This window comes from Calonectris borealis, chromosome 4 (genome assembly GCF_964195595.1).
Source record: "Calonectris borealis chromosome 4, bCalBor7.hap1.2, whole genome shotgun sequence".
Lineage (NCBI taxonomy): Eukaryota > Metazoa > Chordata > Aves > Procellariiformes > Procellariidae > Calonectris > Calonectris borealis.
Window position 1 is genome coordinate 6,889,534 of NC_134315.1, and position 17,275 is coordinate 6,906,808.

Consider the following 17,275-nt stretch of genomic DNA (forward strand, 5'->3'; position numbering starts at 1 on the left):
CAGTGGAAGATGATTTCTGGCAATCTAATCACATTTGGCATGTGGCAACGTAGCGAAGGAAAAGAAGAAGAACCCAATGGAAACTTAGGGAAGAACAACCTGCAGGTCAAGCCAATGTCTGTTCTGCATGTGGGCAAATGTTCCTCGTGGAAATAGGACTTGATAGGCTTGAGACCCCTAATGGAAACTAACATGGAGGAGAGATTGCTGGCTGTCAGCATGGACAGTGACGGGGATTCATCTGGATCGTGTGGCTACCCTTGTCAGTTGTGCCTGCAAACTTTGGGGCGTGGAGAGAGATCCATCTCTTCCTATGTATCCAAGAAGCCCATCAACACCATGCCTTAGCTTTGCCCTGACTTTGATATGAACCATCGATAGGGTTTGCTTCGTGTCCTGCTCAGCTGCGGTGGTCCACAAGTGCACGTGTGTCTGCCCGATGCCGCAGCGAGGGCAAGGGACCCCTGCCCGCCCGGCGCAGCCATCGCCCTCTCCCAGTCCTCCCTCCGCACCCGAAAACTCCCCATACGCCCGGGGGTTTCCCGCTGGGGAGGCCGGGGTGGTCTCCTCCTCCTCCTCCTCCTGCAGCGCCGAGCCCCGTGGGGGGCGGCCGCGGGCTCTGCCCAATCTCCGCGGCCGGGCCCGGCTGCGCGTTGGCTGCCGGCGGCGCCGCCAGTGAGGCTGCGCTGAGGCTGCGGGGCCGGATGGCCGAGCCGCCCGCCCCGCTCACTCGGGCGGCGGCCGGCGGCGGGCGAGGAGACGGGGCGAGCCCTCCCTGCCGGGAGAGCCAGCCCTGCGGCACGCAGCGCCATGGTCTCATGGATCATCTCCAGGCTAGTGGTGTGAGTAGCTGCCGGCTGGCACCTGCACGCCTGTGCCCGGCTTGTGCACGCGTGTGTCTGCATGTCCGCGCGTGTCTGTGTGCGTGTGTGTTTGTGTGTGCGTGCGGTGGCCACGCCGTGCCTGCCGCCTGTGCCCCCCTCGCCCCTGCTAGGAATACGCGGTGGCGGCGACTCGGTTAAATTTAGCAGGTTGTTGTTAGGGATGGTGCGCTCGGCTGCTTGGTGGGTGAGGGAGAAAATAGGTGGGTCATTTTCCAGCGTGGGAAAATTACCAGGGGGTGAAGGGCAAAATGCTGTCGCGCTGTACAGCGCAAGGTGACAGGGGAGAAGGAGGGCGGTTGGCATCGCCCGGTGCTCGGCGGTGAACGGGCTCGGGGCGTCAGGAGGGGGAATCGAGCATCAGCGGGTGGGAAAATGGACGTGGATTTGGGCAGCGGCGCTTTGTTAGCGGGGCTCGGCGCGGCTGGCTGGGACTCGCGAGGGGGCGCTGGGAGAGGCGGCCGCGGGGTCTCCCGGCCGCCACCGCTGCTTTCTTCTCTCTTTTTTTTCGTAAAAGAAATATCAAATATTTCTTTCCTCCTTGCAACTTGCCGCCCATCCTCTCAAAAGACGTTCTCGATTTCCCTTTAACCTGTCAGCCTGGGAGGAGAAGCGTGTGGCTCTTTGCACTTGTCATGCAGCTTTTCCATAGCTGGAAGTGCTATAGGTCGGAATACATGTTAGAAATTCCCTGGAAATGCTTCCCCAGCATCAGGGGAAAATGGAGCAATCTCGAGATATGTGTTCATCTGCCCCACCTGAGAAGAGATTCGGTGAGAAAAGGGCATTTTTTATGCCACTAGGAAAATTCCTGGGGGGGAGTTTAGGCTTAAGGTGGGGCAGCAGGATGGCTGATCTGTCTCCCTTCTGGAAATGTGGCTGGTCAAGGTTAGTACACTGAATCAGGTGAATCATTTGCCAGTTTTCTCTGTCTGGTACGTATAGCTGCAGACTCAGGAGACCATCTGTTGTACTCTTAAGTTATTGTAGAGGGTCTGCAAGGGCCTGTCACTTTCTTTGTCTGAAAGAAACGTGCCATCATGTTGCACCATCAGCATAGTTCCAGAAAGGCATTTTCAAGGTCTCTTCTTTTGCCATATGAGATGAAACATCAAAAGGAAAACTCACCTTGATCTTAGCTATCTCTCTGTATCACTAAGACATTGGGTGTCTGTCAGATATGAAGATTTTTGCAGGTTCCAGAGTTGAATTTAGCCCCTGGAGCTAATTCAGCTAATAGGCTGGATCTGGATTCAGCTGCAGCTGTTGCTAGCCGTTATTGGGTTTGCACTTCATTCTGGGAAAGCATGTTAAATATTTAAATTATTTAATTTGAACAGGATAACTGTGCAGATATCTCTGACAGCAACGTGAGATGTAGCGTGTATTGTCCAAGGCTGCTTTTCTTTCTTCTCTGCTAGACTAATTCCCACTTTGAAAAAACCTGTCATCGTGTAACCCAGCTAATCCTCAGGAACAAAGAATGTCTATAGAGAGATGATAGTTTAACTTACTTGCCTTGGCATATGCACATACACACGGGTGATTTCATCTAAGACGCATAGACTGGGTAAAAATCTGATAGGGGCAGGACATAGAGCATTTGACATCTGCAGTCAGGTAATTAGCTGAACATAGAAACTTTCCCGTTCTCTTCAGCTTTATTTATCTGAAGAGCATGTCACAGTATGAAATCATCTGTGTAGAGGGTGGTACCAGTTATTTGTTATACCAGAATTTCAATAGCAAATAACAATTTGAATATGCAATGTAAATAATAATAATTTAGTAATCATAGTAATAATTAAAAAAGAATTTTGCAAGGAAACCTAGGGCAAGCCAAGCTTGATCACCACTTTCTTTGCATTGCTACTTAATATACATCCATCCTGTAAGAATGTTTTGCACCAGGAAGTGCTGGTTTGTTGTGATCCTAGCAAGAAAGTCAGACTCTGTACAGTATTGCTTAAAATACCATTTACTAGAGCTAACATTATAAAGAAAAAGAGGAAAGTATAAATAATCTTACATCCCTTCAGATGCTGGAAATGCCGAGCTGCCTAACATGGAACAGCTCTCCAGTCTGGGCGCAGCACACCATGCAGATCTGTCTGTGGAAACGTTGCCTTACATTTTGGTTTTTTGAGCCCTTATAGTATTTTCATTTAAAAAAAAAAAAAAAAAAAAAGAAAAGGCAATTCTATTCATCATTTCTACTGTCAAATGAAAAGGATGTTCACAAGAGAACTTGTTGCGGCACTTTTAGATGAAGATGAACAAGGACATGCAGGTGGTTTAATTGCTGGTGACCACTGTGAGCTTCCTACAGGCTCCTTCATTACAATTAACCAGCTGAGTTGATCCTGCATCTAAGGGGTATGCGCAGCACAAGGCGGGCCAGAAGGCCAAGCTATACATGCGGCACAGCACAGGCCTGCACCCGCCCAGGTTAACTGTTAGGTGGATCACTGACTCCTCGGTGTACTGTGGTCTTCAGATTAGGATCATGACAAAGATTTAATCTATCTAATCTGGTTTCCCCATCTCATTATGAATCACTAGTTGATCCATCAGTACAGATAGCTGTGCTCTAAGTAGAATGGCCACCTGGTTGGGCTTTTTTTTCCCCTGCTCATGCCTATTTAGTTATTTTTTCATCAAAACTTACTAGCTGATAAGGATTATGAGGAAAGTGGTGTGGTTTAGTCACGCTGTGAATATTGCTTTGTGCTCTTATGACTTCTGCTGATCTCTGTGGGGGTTATGTCTGATATGACTCAGCTAACAGAAAGGGCTTTAAAACAGAAAGCAAACCTTTGCTTTGGCTCTTTGGGTGCTTTGTTGCTTCCACTATCTCTGATTTGGTTGTTACTGTCTCTGTCCTGGCAATTTCTATTTCCAAAATGTTGCTGAAGGAGAAGAGTCTGTGGGCACTTCTCACCCACTTCAATGGAAAGTCAGGCAGCTTACTGCAAACCTCCTCTTACATCATTTCAGCTTTAGTGTTTGGACTTTGTGTTAATGCTGGTCCAGAGTGCTGGCTTGTTCTGTTCTGCCTGCAGAGCTGTGTGCTGGTAACCCCCAGAAGAGAAATGATAAAAACTTCAGAGCACCATCTTACACTGCCATAGCTATGTGTTAAAGTCAAAGATTTTATTATTGTCAGGATCTGCACTAGGTACTGTACAAATGCAAAACAAAAAGATAATCCTGTCCCTGGATATCTGTTTCCTTTAAGAGCTCAATTCTCATCCTCCTGTGGTCCAGGTAGTTTTTTCACTGACCTCAACGAGAACAAAATCAGGATGTTTTTTTTCTCATTGTAGTAGATTACAGGTGACTTTTCCACCAAGGGATGTTTGCAGTCACTGTAATTGCAATTGTTGCATCTTGGAGTTATTTGTTACTTTGTCTCTCACAATAACTGGAATGGGATAGCATCGTTATTCGTGGGTTAATTACAACCCCTTTTTTATTCATCATCTCTGAGTACATCTCAAAGGACATCCTGGAACACCTGTATCTCAGTTTCCTCATCTGTGAAGTGTAATGAACTGTGCTGAATTTATTTTCCCTGAGACAGACCAGAAGGAATCAGTGGCATGTCCTACCATCTACAGTTTATTGCTATTCATTTCGATGGAGATTCTTTTTTGCTGCAAGTGGTAGAGGCCACTCTAGCAGAAGGACTTGGGATCTGTCTTCGTTATTGCAGTCCAGTTCAGCTACGGTGCACGGCACTGGCAATCCTAGGTGATTACTGGTCTGCTATACCTTTTGGCTCTTGCCTAAAAGCATTTTGAAGTTAAAAGTGGTGTATATAAATGCAGCCTGTTGTATTTGCATGGAAATCCTCTTCTTTCCTCAGAAACATGGAACTTGCTTTTTGTGCTTGGCATCATGCAGAACAGATTTTGGCTCCAATTCTGAAAGTTAGGCACATCACACTGCCTGTTGAAAGCCTTTCAATCTGGAACACATGGCAGAGGAAGGAGATGTCAGTAGAAATGAGGCTGGATCAGACAGGTCATCAATAGTTGAGATGATACTGCGTGACTTAGGCATTTGAATTCTAGCTGTGAGGAGCTTAGAAGTACATTACAAATTATTATAAAATGGTTAAATATGTTCTTCATGGTGAAAAACCACAGCCTTAATTATGCTTTTTTGCCTGTATTTGTTTTCTTTTAAATTAAAATATCAGTAATGGCCTGTCTGATCTCTTGTGATTTGATGTGAAATAGGGTGGCCGCCTCAGATATGTTCACTGGGAATTCCCGGCCTTGTATGGAAGTAACAGGGATTTGGGGATTTATCAGAGGGATCCTTTCTTTCGGCTATCACTGGAAGTAGGTAGGTCTGAACAAAACCAGAGAGGAACCAAAGAATTCTTTAAACTGATGAGTGAAATTTCCTTCCTTGTCACAATTTCTTCACTTTCTCTTTCTTGGTTACTATGATGCCATTTTAGCAAGGGTAGGTGAGATCGGCCACCCCCATCCTCAGCTGGTATAAATCCATAGTGCTACTGAATCAGACATTGATTTAATCAAAAGACACTGCTTACATCAGTAATGAATTTCCATTTTAGAGAAACTTAGCAGATCCTTCCTCCTCCTGTTTTTCATGTGTATGGGAAGACTGAAGAGATTTATGAATGAAAAAAAAAAAAGTCGTCATGTAATAGAGATTATGTGACGGTAGAAAAGGATAACTTGTATCCTCTTTACCATAGGCAGGCAGATGCAGGATCTGCTCAAGTGGGCGAGGGCTGTTCTCATGAAGGCATAGCACAGCCCCATTATTGATATATCAGCATTAGCCTCTCAGTTGATATATACCACATATGTGAAGGTCCTTCTTCACAGTCTACATTATTTACTTGGTGCTGGCAGGTGATGTGAAGGATTCTGGTATTTATTGCTCTGTACAGGCCTCAACACCAGTGATGCAAAATTATGTGAAAATACAGCAATGGACCTAGTGTGGCTTGAGCTCTTGGCTAAGGCTATGGGATAAGTTTGCAGTAGACGCTTTTACATGCTCTGAAGCTGGGAAGTGGGAAGGGCAGACCACCTGCCGTACATACAGAATTTGCTAAGAAACGTTACCTATACCATAAGGTGGTGTAATCCCTCTGAAACAGATCTTGCAGTCTTGCGCTGCTGCTCTCCCTCACATGAAGAGCAAGTGGTCTCTGTGGCTTCCAGCTCAGCTCGGCGTCCACCACGTGCATCTCTGCTGCAGCCTTTACGGCTCTGCTGAGAGTGCAGAACCTGTTGGTGACAGTAACTGAGAGGAACATCCAGCGCAGGTGCGACATTTGCTTTGCCCTTCATGTGAAATGTGACCGTGCTGATCACACTACAGGGGATAACGCTGCCTGCTGCTTTGTCAACCGTGACCCAGATTTTCCTGCACAAGCACAGATGTGCTGGAAATGCTCTTAGCCCCAACGGGGAAGGGTTTCTTGCACACACATCACAGATGTTACTAGTCCTGGTTTGGTAAGGAAGGACATTTTACCAAACTAGAAGTTGTGGAATATAGCTGAGGGCCTTCGTCTTTGCAGCTGCCTTAATACAGTATTTTGCCTTTGTGGGACCCTTTCCATTTCACTGTATTAAAGCACTTTGAAGAATTAATTTAGTAAGTATTGTGTCATCAGAATGATTTTTACTGCCATTGTACTAGTAAGGGCGCTGAGACATGGAGAGATCAAGTGATGTGTCCAATATTCCACAGAAAACCTGTGGTAACAGGTAATATATTTCCTCCAGGCTCCTTGATCAATAAATTATTGAAAGGGGATCTGATCAAGGGAATTGGGCATTGTATTTGTGGTTTGTTTTATGGATTTGTGATGGGTGTGGGAGGGGTAGAACAAAACTACAGACTTAAATAGATGCTACCTAAAGCAATTAAACAACCAAAGGCTTAAATATTCTGAATAATGACCCATTCCCTTTCAGATCCTCAGTGCTCTTGTCAGTGTCATAGACAGCAGAATGCAACAGCCAGACTGCCTAATTCAGGCTTCTAAGTCAGACATTACACTACCTAAAGTTGGTTACTTAGTCCCAGCAGGGAGATTTAGAGTCAAGTTACTCAACCTGTGGTCCACAGATGTCTGGCAGTCCACAAAACATCAGGCAGTCCGCGAAAACATTTCAACTCTAAAACAGACCCCTCATACGAGCAGTTGTCAGTTATGTACTAACTGATTTAATCAGGTGATACCATGTTTTACTACATATTTTAGTTACAAGTTTTGTAATTATATGTACTGAATTACAGTTTTGTAAAGTATTAACATTTCAACATTTCACCAGGTCAGGTGGTCCAGTGAATAGGAAAGGCTGAGAAACACTCTTCTGTGCTCTTATTGCAGTTAATAGAGGGAGACAGACATCTCTAAGGAGCTTCCATTAAAGGTAATGTGTTGCACAGAGAGCTGTTTGGTCAAGAGGAAATGCTTGGTACAGAGAGAACAAAGGAGGGCATATAATCATGTCTACTACTCTTGAGCAGTTGCTTCTAAGTACTAAGCACTGCATTTGCCTTTCTGCTTCCATGCTCTCAGCAGACAGAGGTGGTATTTTGGGAACTTTCAGGCTAATCATAAAGGTAGGTGAAGACTTGAGTGCTGCAGAAGTATTGGCCAGTTTGGATTGCTGTAGAACCTTTATATGTCAAAATTCCTTCTACGTCCTCATTAGGCAGCTAGGATCTGAGTCTAGATTTCCTTTTGTCTGACTCTGCACTTGACTTGATCAGGGCCACTCAGCAGATTTCAGATAGGCCTTGTGAGATGAAATGGCTCAATGGAGGGACGAATCCGTGTAATCGGGCTCTTCACAAGCAAAACACTTACATGGCAAAATCTCACTTAAATCACCTGTGTTCTTGAAGTTAATCACATGCTGCTTTTTGCAGAGGAAGATGTCACATACTTTTGTTATTACTCATATGCTATTTAGATTGTAAACTCTTTTGGGCATGAACTCTTATTTAGTATTTTTGATTTTACAGCACGCTAGACAATGGGGTTTAGTCTCTAGTTGGTTCTCCTAAGTTCTATAATAACATAATAATAAATAATATATGAATAAATGCAACTCTGCCTTCTAGGTGAATCATTTATGAGACTGATCCTGGTAATTTCTTTGTGACACTATTACTGGTACAGTGTTCATGTTCTGTTTTGGCATTTCACACGCATGTAGTAAGACAAGATTCCTGCTCTGAGAATCTCCTAATTTAAACCAATGAAAAATAGGCAAAACAGATGGTGAACAGAGTGGTGAGAATGAACTAGAAGAAGCGACAAAAAGAAAACTGTGTTTTATCTTTCCATGACTTGTGTGCTTCTGAAGAGATCTGAGACAACAGGACATGCCTGCTCGTTCAGCAGGCAGGACCTAGGAAGGCACTCCAGACCTGGAGTGGCATGCCAGAACTAGAAACACGGGCAGTACTCTCCCAAGCTTTGTACACAGAACAACTCCATCTTTTGATACGAAGCTCAGAGCAGGCATATCTCCTTAGTGGGGTACCCTGCTTTTTGTTTCTTGTAGACATATTTTGCAGGATCTAGAAGGGGAGAACGAGGGATTTTAATTTGATGTGGGTGGTAAAGCAGTGACCTGCAGGCTGGTAAAAGCTGCCAGATAGCCAGAAGAAGGGCAAGGATGGTACTGAAGAAGGAGAGAAGTTGGTTGTACAGTAAGTAGAAATGAAGAGCAAGGATTATGTTTCAGAGGGACACACATTTATATGGAGGCAGAGGATTAGGTGTCAAGTTGGAGATTGACTCTTGGGAGTGACAGGGGAACAGCTGGGAACGCTGGCCTGGTGTCATGCTTAGTAAAGGTTGTTTCTTCAAATGCTGCCTACTTGCTTGCTGTGTCCTTTACTGCTAATGCACTAATTGCTAATAAATAAACAACCAACCAATTCCAAAGAAGGAATCAATTAACCGGTCAATAAAGCTTTCCCCTTCTCTCTCATGGAGCCAACAGTAATCTTTTGCTTTCCAAAATGGCATATTTTACAGGACAACAAAACCAGTATTGAAGAACCTATTTGTGAGGCGCTAGAAAGAATGCCCCTCGGGTCTGGAATTTTGTGCCTTTTTGGATGGGTCCCAGGGATGCCAGGGCAACGTGTGTAGCCTGCCTTTGAGTCTACCAAGCATTTCAGCGCTATCAGAGTCAACAAACAGTTGCAGTTCCTGCTCAAGAAGCACTTCTATTTTGTTGAGTTCATCTATTGCTTCCTTTCATTCAGCTCAGTTGAGCTCATTTATTCTATTTCTTGTTTCCAGCCTTTAAATAAGTGTTTTTAGAGGAAAGCCAAAAACTGTCAGACATTTCTTGCCTCATGTTTTGGAGGGAGGCTTATGACCAATAACCAGCCTTGTACGAGGGAGGAGGGAAGGACTTGTGCTGCAGATTTTGTATGAGAATACCAAGAGCCTGGATTCAGCGGTGCTGCAAACTCCTTGTGGGAAGAGGGCAAGCTATTTATTCTTTCTTGATTTGGTACCTGTAAAATAGGCTTAGGGATAGTTTAGATGGACAGAAGTTAACAGTTCTATTTTACATGTGATAGACCCTGATGTGGGCATGAGGCACACTCTCTGGAGTAGAATTGGAGGGGTAATGTAAATATGAATTTTGAGCTGAAATTTCCAAGCCAATAGTCAAAAGTTCAGCAGTGCTCTGGGATGTTTTGTGTAGACTGGCCTCTTTTGTGGCAGAGCTCTCCTGACTGTCAGTCCCTGAGAAGCACTCATGGAGGAGTGAAGCAGGGAATTTTAGGCGGCGTTTCATGAGGAATACCCTTCTAGGGAGGATAAATGGGAAGCACCTGGTCAAGATTAAGAGTGGAGCAATCACAGGAAGATGACCTTCTCCTGTCATCACAACATTTCATGGCTACCTTTGTCTTGATGTCTTCGGCACAAATGCCCTGACACTTGCTGTGAGCATGTGGGGAGAGCAGCTTACCCAGGCTGCAGGTCACATTAAATAGCCATAGTGATAAGGTTGCTGTTCTGCCTCGGACAGTTCCAGCAGGGCTGCTCTGGGCCGCGCTCTGCCTTGGGCCCTTTCGTGGATGAGCAGTTCAAGGCTCTTGAGCCTCATTCTGCTCGTGGAAGGGTTCTGCTGCCTCTTCTACTGGGGACTTGGGAGGACATGTGTCTGTGCATGTCTAAAGTTAGACCTAGGAGCCGCCCATATTATGTGACCCACAAGAAACTATCCCCAGTGTTAGATCAGCCTGAATAACACCATCTGGCTCCTAAAATCTACCTGCAGAATTCATGGTGACACTTGAAGGAGAAAGATGGATGCTGGAGCTGCCCTGAGACTAAAAGACTTTGGGTTTAGTGACATATTTCATGGGAAAAGATTGAGTGGTTTCACTGGGCTTGCATGGCTAGAGAATGAGTGCAAGAGAGGTGGCTATATGGAAATTAATTGATGGTCAGTGTTTAAATTCCACTGAACATGTCCCTCTGCAAAAAAACCCACTATCCTAGCTGGTATTTTTGCTGGAAATCACAGCAGAGAGGCCAGGGACATAATGGACACAGGCACTGAATGAGACTTTCTCCCTTCCAGATGATCCATCTAGGTCTGAGTTGAAACAGGGCAGCTTGGAGGCTGTTTGCATCTTCCCTGGCTTAAGTGTACCTGTTTTGCAGCTGAACAAAGGATTCCACTTTCCAGGTTTATTATTTTCACTCTGCTTATAAGGATTTCAGTCAAAACAGAAAGATGTTGCTATTTAGAAAGAACATTAATAATTAAATTGAGATACCCTGGGGAATATACCCCATAAGGCTGGATTTGTTGAATTTAAGTAGATCATGATAATTTCCATGGCAACACACTCTGCTGTCCTATATACAGAAAGGATCTTTCTTGTAGGATCAAATGCAGAGAGGAAGCTGTTATTAAAACAGATACCTTAAAAACACAGACAATGAAATAAAAGTAAATAGTTTCCTGCATAGATGTGGTAGGAATTCTCTCATGTTTGTTATATTGTGCTAACAGCTCTTTTCATAGCTGTCAGAATGCAATCAGTCAAACCAATCCCCTGCTGACTCTAATGATTTAGGGAGAAACTGTGATCTAATGATCCTTTCTCAGGATATCATCTCTCTCTCATAGATATATCCATACCTGTAGATGTATATAGCTATAATTGTTGTGAATCTGTAACATAGACTACTGTGGTAATTTTGAACAGGCCTGTTAGAATCTCTGTGTTTTACTGCCTATACCTGTGTCTGCGCTAGTCGTCTCCCATCCCATAGCATTAGATAAAGCTTGTTTCATTGGTATTTGGATAGCATTTTGAGATCCCTGTATATGTGTTTTCTGTTACAGCTGACTGTTAGATGGGTATTGATAATGATGGTCTAGTACCTGAACACTTAGAGATAATTGAGTAACCACACATTCACTTAGAAGATTTATAGATTCTTAGATCCAACAGGAATTGCATCGACTCTTTTTCTCTAATCTAGCAATCAAATAAGTGTATCATTTTATATGCTCAAAAAAGCCTTAGAGGCGCACGATCAGAGTTACAGAATCCTTGTGAAATGAAAAGTGATCATCCAACAGAAAAGATGGAATTTAATAGAAAAGTTCTCGATGTAACCTTCTAATAAAAAAAACACAGTATATGAAGGAAAAAAAAATCAGTTCATATCTGGAATAATTGCAGCTTCTCTGTTTTGTCAGCGGAAGTAGGCTAAGTGGTGCATTGCCAAATTTTAACAAGAACTGCCACAAAAATTCTCAGTCTTGGCTTGTGGTAAACCTGAAGGATCAAGAGTGGATGTTCTGCAGACAGAGGGAATAAATAGCTGGAAAATGCTGACTCAATGCAAACCTCAATCATTTTCTCATCCCTAAGGTAATACGAGGGCTTCAAGTTGTGTTAACTGGTGTAGCTCTGCGGAAGTCAGTGAGCGGTGTAAATCTACCCAGGTCAGAATCCCAGGGTTGTGTTTGTAGCTCAGAACGGTGAGGGCCTTGTAGAGGGTGCCAGCTGAATCCTAGAAAATTGAGTATTATAGGATGGAAATTGGCCAGTTCAAGACAACAGAGGACTTCTGTTCTTTATGAGCCTCAAGTTATACTGCCCTTTGAGGAATGACAGATTGAGGATGGAGGGCTCCCAAAGACATGATTCTGTCAGGACAGTTATTCTATCCTTTTTTTCATTTTAGTGTTGGGAATTTCATCACTAGATTGGCATATGGCTTTACCTGCACTTTAGCAAGCAAAGCCAATCAAATGGGCCGTCCCAAAGCCCGTAATCAAGATATCTCTGACGTCAGATCTGGAGCTCTCTGTTGCTCTTCACTATTGAGCTTCTCTCAATAAGCGTTAATATCCACTGAAAGCTGACGATGAAGAGCATGACCACCTTTATGAGATTCAGTCTAAATAATCCTAATGCCTATTGTAGACCACCCAAGCACATATATTTTAAAAGCTACTTTAATCATGTCAGACAGGGAGAAACTCTGTCATCTCTTGTGCTTCATCCCTGTACCCTTATGTGAAGATCTGTTGCAGAGAGTGCTGGACATTGCAGCATGCTAGCTATCCATGGCCTGCTGCCATTAGCTCTTAGCTTGCATCCCTGATCCTGGCTATCTTCAATCCCTTTCAGTGCTGCTTTGCAGGCTTTCCAGAACTGGGAATCCCAAAGGCTCGCTGACAGCCATTTTCCAGGGCCCAAGGGGATGTGACATACATGACTGATGATACAGACCCTATGCATATTTCTACAGATTATTCCTAGATCACTGCAGAATGAGCAGAGCTGGTTAAGAGACTGCATACAGTCAGAGTGAAAGATCTTGCCTGCTGTACATGAGGCAGGACATGCATTTTAAGTACATAAATACTATGCCAGATTTTGCACGGTACTGGAAAATGAACCAGTCTGCTTTCCTTGTAGTTTGGGTATGACTCATAGTTAAACTCACGTAAACCCACTCTGTAAAATCTCTTCCACCCACCTCTCCCCCCTTTCTAGGATTTATAGATTAGATATTTTTCCTCTCTTTGCTATAATGTGTCCTGAGGTTTTTACACTCAGATGTGCTATACAGCCACTGGAATAGCTCAGCATTCTTTTTCAATTATTATTCTGCTGAGGTTTGCAGATACTTGGCTGTAACAAATCAGATCCCTATTCAAACACTATTGTGTTTCAGGTATATTCTTGAAACCAAGAAACCTCACTTTGGGCAGTCAATCCATAAATGGCTGAAGTCTGTGAAGATCCAGTTCTCAAGGCACATTTTATACAACTACATGTTGTGTTTGAAACAATTAACCATTTCATTTCAAAATAGCAATGCTTTGTTTCTGGAGAGTGGCACTTGCAACACTGTCATCCTTCTGTGTGAATCTTCTTGCCTGGGAAGGAGAACAAGCACTGGACTGTGGCATTTAAACCAGCAGTATTACAATGAATAAGAAGTGATGGAAAAGCATACATAAGATAGCAGGCAGTGTGGGCGTTCCCACAAAAAGTACAAGCTGCCTTCTCAAGCAGCTGCTTACTTAGAAATCTCTGTAATGGACTTGGGAGCATTGGCTGTCTTTCCCTTTGCTTTCCTCTAAAGTTATTTCTGTGAAGTCTCCATCTGCCTCTTAAGCCTCAGTTTATATTCCATTTTATATTTTGAGTAGCTGCCAGCTGCAAGGTATATGTGTGTAAGAGAAGGTAAGAAGGGAAAAGGGGTGAAGTTGCTAAGCCAAAAGAAAAAGAAGAGGCAAAGCCTTTAGCATTCTGAATTGTACAGTGCACTGGCTTTTTATCCAAGCCCAGAACAAAGAGGTATTCCTCATGGTGTAAGAATGGAGCTATGCCTGTGTCGCAGGCTTTGATCTGAACACATTTATGTTTGGGAAAATGCAGAATAGAAGAGAGTGGCATGGCTTATCCCTTTTACTCTCTAATGCTCTCAGCCAAAGCCTGAAATTCAGAAAGATATGAGAAGTCTGGGAGAGATCAAAATTGAATGCAAATGGGAACATGACATCTTCTGTCAGAATGAAAACTGAGTATCTGGGTAGCAATACTGCTGTCTGAAGGCATTAAAAAAACCTGAGTCAAACCCCTTCACCTCTTCACCAAATTGTGAGACTGGATTTAAAATTCTGACTTTTATAGTATGTGCATATATATATATACCTGTGCATCAGATCCTTTGATTTGTACTCTGATTGTTTGCATGCTCTTCTCTGAGAAACCATTAAGTCTGAGAATTTATTTTGATTTGAGATGTTCCTATAATCACTTCCAAGAAATCACCTGATGAGATTAAATGAACAAATGTGAGAATTGGCAGTACTGTGGTACTAAGCTGTGCTTACAGAATGAGATCATCTAAGTGTAATAATGGAGGTGATAAAGGCTAGCACAGAAGCATAGTCGGAAATTGTGACTTCTGTTTCCAGATCTCACATTGGCTCTACCTGGGCTGTGGCCCACCTGCTGACTTCCAGTGGTGAAAACCACTTAATTTCCAGCACTGTCAATGGAACCTGTAGATATTCGTCATCTCTGAAAACTGCCTGTTGTCTCAGGGTTCTTTAAAGATTTTTACCCTTAGGAATCTCTCTATCCAAAATCTATGATTTCCAGTTGATGTTGTGAAGCTCTCGGTATGAAGTGCTGTACCGTGAGATGCTTCAATAGATACCTGTCCTTGCTCTTAAGTCTCTCCTGCATTTTAGGAAATAGCTGGCTGTTAAAAACTGTAATGCAGATGAATAGTACTAGTCCTATGAAAATTGGTGGAGGCTAAAAGAAACCCCTTCTTCTCTCTTATCTTTAGTTAAAGACCCAAAGTTCATTCACTGAAACACTACAGGGACTGAAATCAAGAGTCCTTGGTGTAACGGGAAAGTGTTTAACCTGTTAAGCTTCAGGGAGAAGCTATGGTAAGATAGGAAAACATCAGAAATTAAACAAAGAAATCAGATGTTGATCAAGAAATACAAAAATTGGAGATACTTAATGAGATAAAATGATTTGAGAGGAGCAAGGAAAGAATTGTCTTTTTGTAGCAGAAGAATATTCAGTTGTGGGATGAATCATGATGTAGGAAAGTTAAATAGATGTACAGAGATTCCAAAGTTCAGAAAAGAAGCCTTGCATTTTAAGAAACATCCCAGAGTGCTGGGGGAATGTGTCTAAATTCCAGTATTTCTGTCTTGATGTGTAATTAGTACATATATACTCTTTGTTGAGCAAAGAACAAAGATATTTTAGAATCCTGTGCAAACTGCGTGAGTTATATCTGTCACATGCACCTGCGAAGTGAATTGCAAGTCAGAAATTTTTAACTTGGGCTGTGGTTCTGGGCAACATGCAAGTGTTACTGAGGGAATGACATGAATTTTAGAAGCTATGCAACTGCATCTCCTCCTGAGAGTTTATTAGTACACCCACGCTGTATGCTGGTATGCTCCAGGCCAGAAACAGTGACGATATCGTGCCCAACCCCAGCAAGTTAAAGGCACAACAGATGCATCTTTTGCATGTCAACACTGCATGATGAATGTCCAACCAGGGGATTACTCAGCTGGGCCTATGAGAAACCAATCTGTAAAATGGGGATATGAGAACTTAACTATTTCCCTAAGGCTTGAAGAGAGCTAATTGAGGGTAGTAAGACTTACAGAGACGCTGATATTTCTGTGCCTAGGGTCCTGCTATGCACTCAGTGATAGTCCTGAAAAGCCTCTTAGAATTAGTAGGTCAGAGACATTAAAGCTTCCTGAATCGTGGGGTGTCTATTTGTCTGTTACTAACATAGGTGAACCCTTTGAAAGTGCTGAATATAACTCTTCTTAGAAGAGTCAGTTTCATATAATCTTTCTTCATTTAACCTGAAAATACAATTCTCCAACTGCTAAAGGATGAGTTTAGGCACTGTGGTGGAGATTGTCATTTAAGGAAGCCCTTTAAATAAGTTTTAGCTCAATCAAGGCTTTGCTGGACGTTGCAGCCTCTGATCCCTTTAAAAATGATCATAGCATGACTATTAGCCATGTGTATGGGTAATTTACTTTCTCCGAGAGCTTCCCAGCTCCAGCAAAAGAAAGGATGTGTCATTTTCTCTCCAGATACATACCGTGGGCTGTGATGTTTGGCATAGAAGTAAATAAGCTGATAATGACCTCCATACTAGTGGCTTTATGTAAGAATGTATCATGCAACAGCGTTACCATAAAGCCATTACATTTCGCAGCGACGCTGCACAGTTAATGACACTGTGCTTACACTGTGAATATGTGGCTGTAGAGATAAGGGAAATCTAGCTGTTCTTCTAGCTCATCAAAAATGGCTACGCAAGAGAATCAAAGCAATAGGTGTTTGTAAATATTCATTTCATCTCCCTCACCCCTTTTTTTAAAGCTCTTATGGTAACGGCAACTTGGTCCACATTAAGTCCCACAGTTAAGACAATGTGGTACTGTTCTTCACATACTTCCCTTGCCAGTCAAGTTTTGTTTTACAGGTAGCTGAGTGAGATTTGTACTACTGCAACAGCTCATTTGGAGTAGGCTAAAAGGAGCATTTTCAGAGTCCTGCTGTAGCATGAGATTCAACAAAGCCAAGTGCCGGGTCCTGCACTTCGGCCACAACAACCCCAGGCAACGCTACAGGCTTGGGGAAGAGTGGCTGGAAAGCTGCCCAGAGGAAAAGGACCTGGGGGTACTGGTTGACAGCCGGCTGAACATGAGCCGGCAGTGTGCTCAGGTGGCCAAGAAGGCCAACGGCATCCTGGCCTGTATCAGAAATAGTGTGGCCAGCAGGAATAGGGAGGTGATCGTGCCCCTGTACTCGGCACTGGTGAGGCCGCACCTCGAATACTGTGTTCAGTTTTGGGCCCCTCACTACAAGAAGGACATGGAGGTGCTGGAGCGCGTCCAGAGGAGGGCAACGAAGCTGGTGAAGGGCCTGGAGCACAAGTCTTATGAGGAGCGGCTGAGGGAACTGGGGTTGTTTAGCCTGGAGAAGAGGAGGCTGAGGGGAGACCTCATCGCGCTCTACAACTACCTGAAAGGAGGTTGTAGCGAGGTGGGGTTGGTCTCTTCTCCCAAGTAACTAGCGATAGGACAAGAGGAAATGGCCTCAAGTTGTGCCAAGGGAGGTTTAGATTGAACATTAGGAAAAATTTCTTTACTGAAAGAGTGGTCAGGCCTTGGAACAGGCTGCCCAGGGAAGTGGTGGAGTCACCATCCCTGGAGGTATTTAAAAGACGTGTAGATGAGGCCCTTAGGGACATGGTGTAGTGGGCATGGTGGTGTTGGGTTGACGGTTGGACACGATGATCT

At 43.7% G+C, this 17,275-nt stretch overlaps 1 protein-coding gene across 11 annotated transcripts in view; it reads left to right on the top strand.

The window, feature by feature from the left end:
• Window positions 1-668: 668 nt before the first annotated feature.
• REEP1 (receptor accessory protein 1) overlaps window positions 669-17,275 on the top strand; it is a 71,110-nt gene continuing 54,503 nt past the window's right edge. For 7 of the 11 annotated variants that reach the window (XM_075148484.1, XM_075148480.1, XM_075148483.1 and 4 more), the window contains exon 1: window positions 692-842. In XM_075148484.1, the coding sequence (XP_075004585.1) occupies window positions 705-842 (138 nt within the window). In that variant the 5' untranslated portion in view covers window positions 692-704. Of the gene's footprint in view, window positions 843-17,275 lie in introns of all 11 variants that reach the window. The other 4 variants (XM_075148481.1, XM_075148491.1, XM_075148489.1 and 1 more) reach the window with 3 other exon arrangements.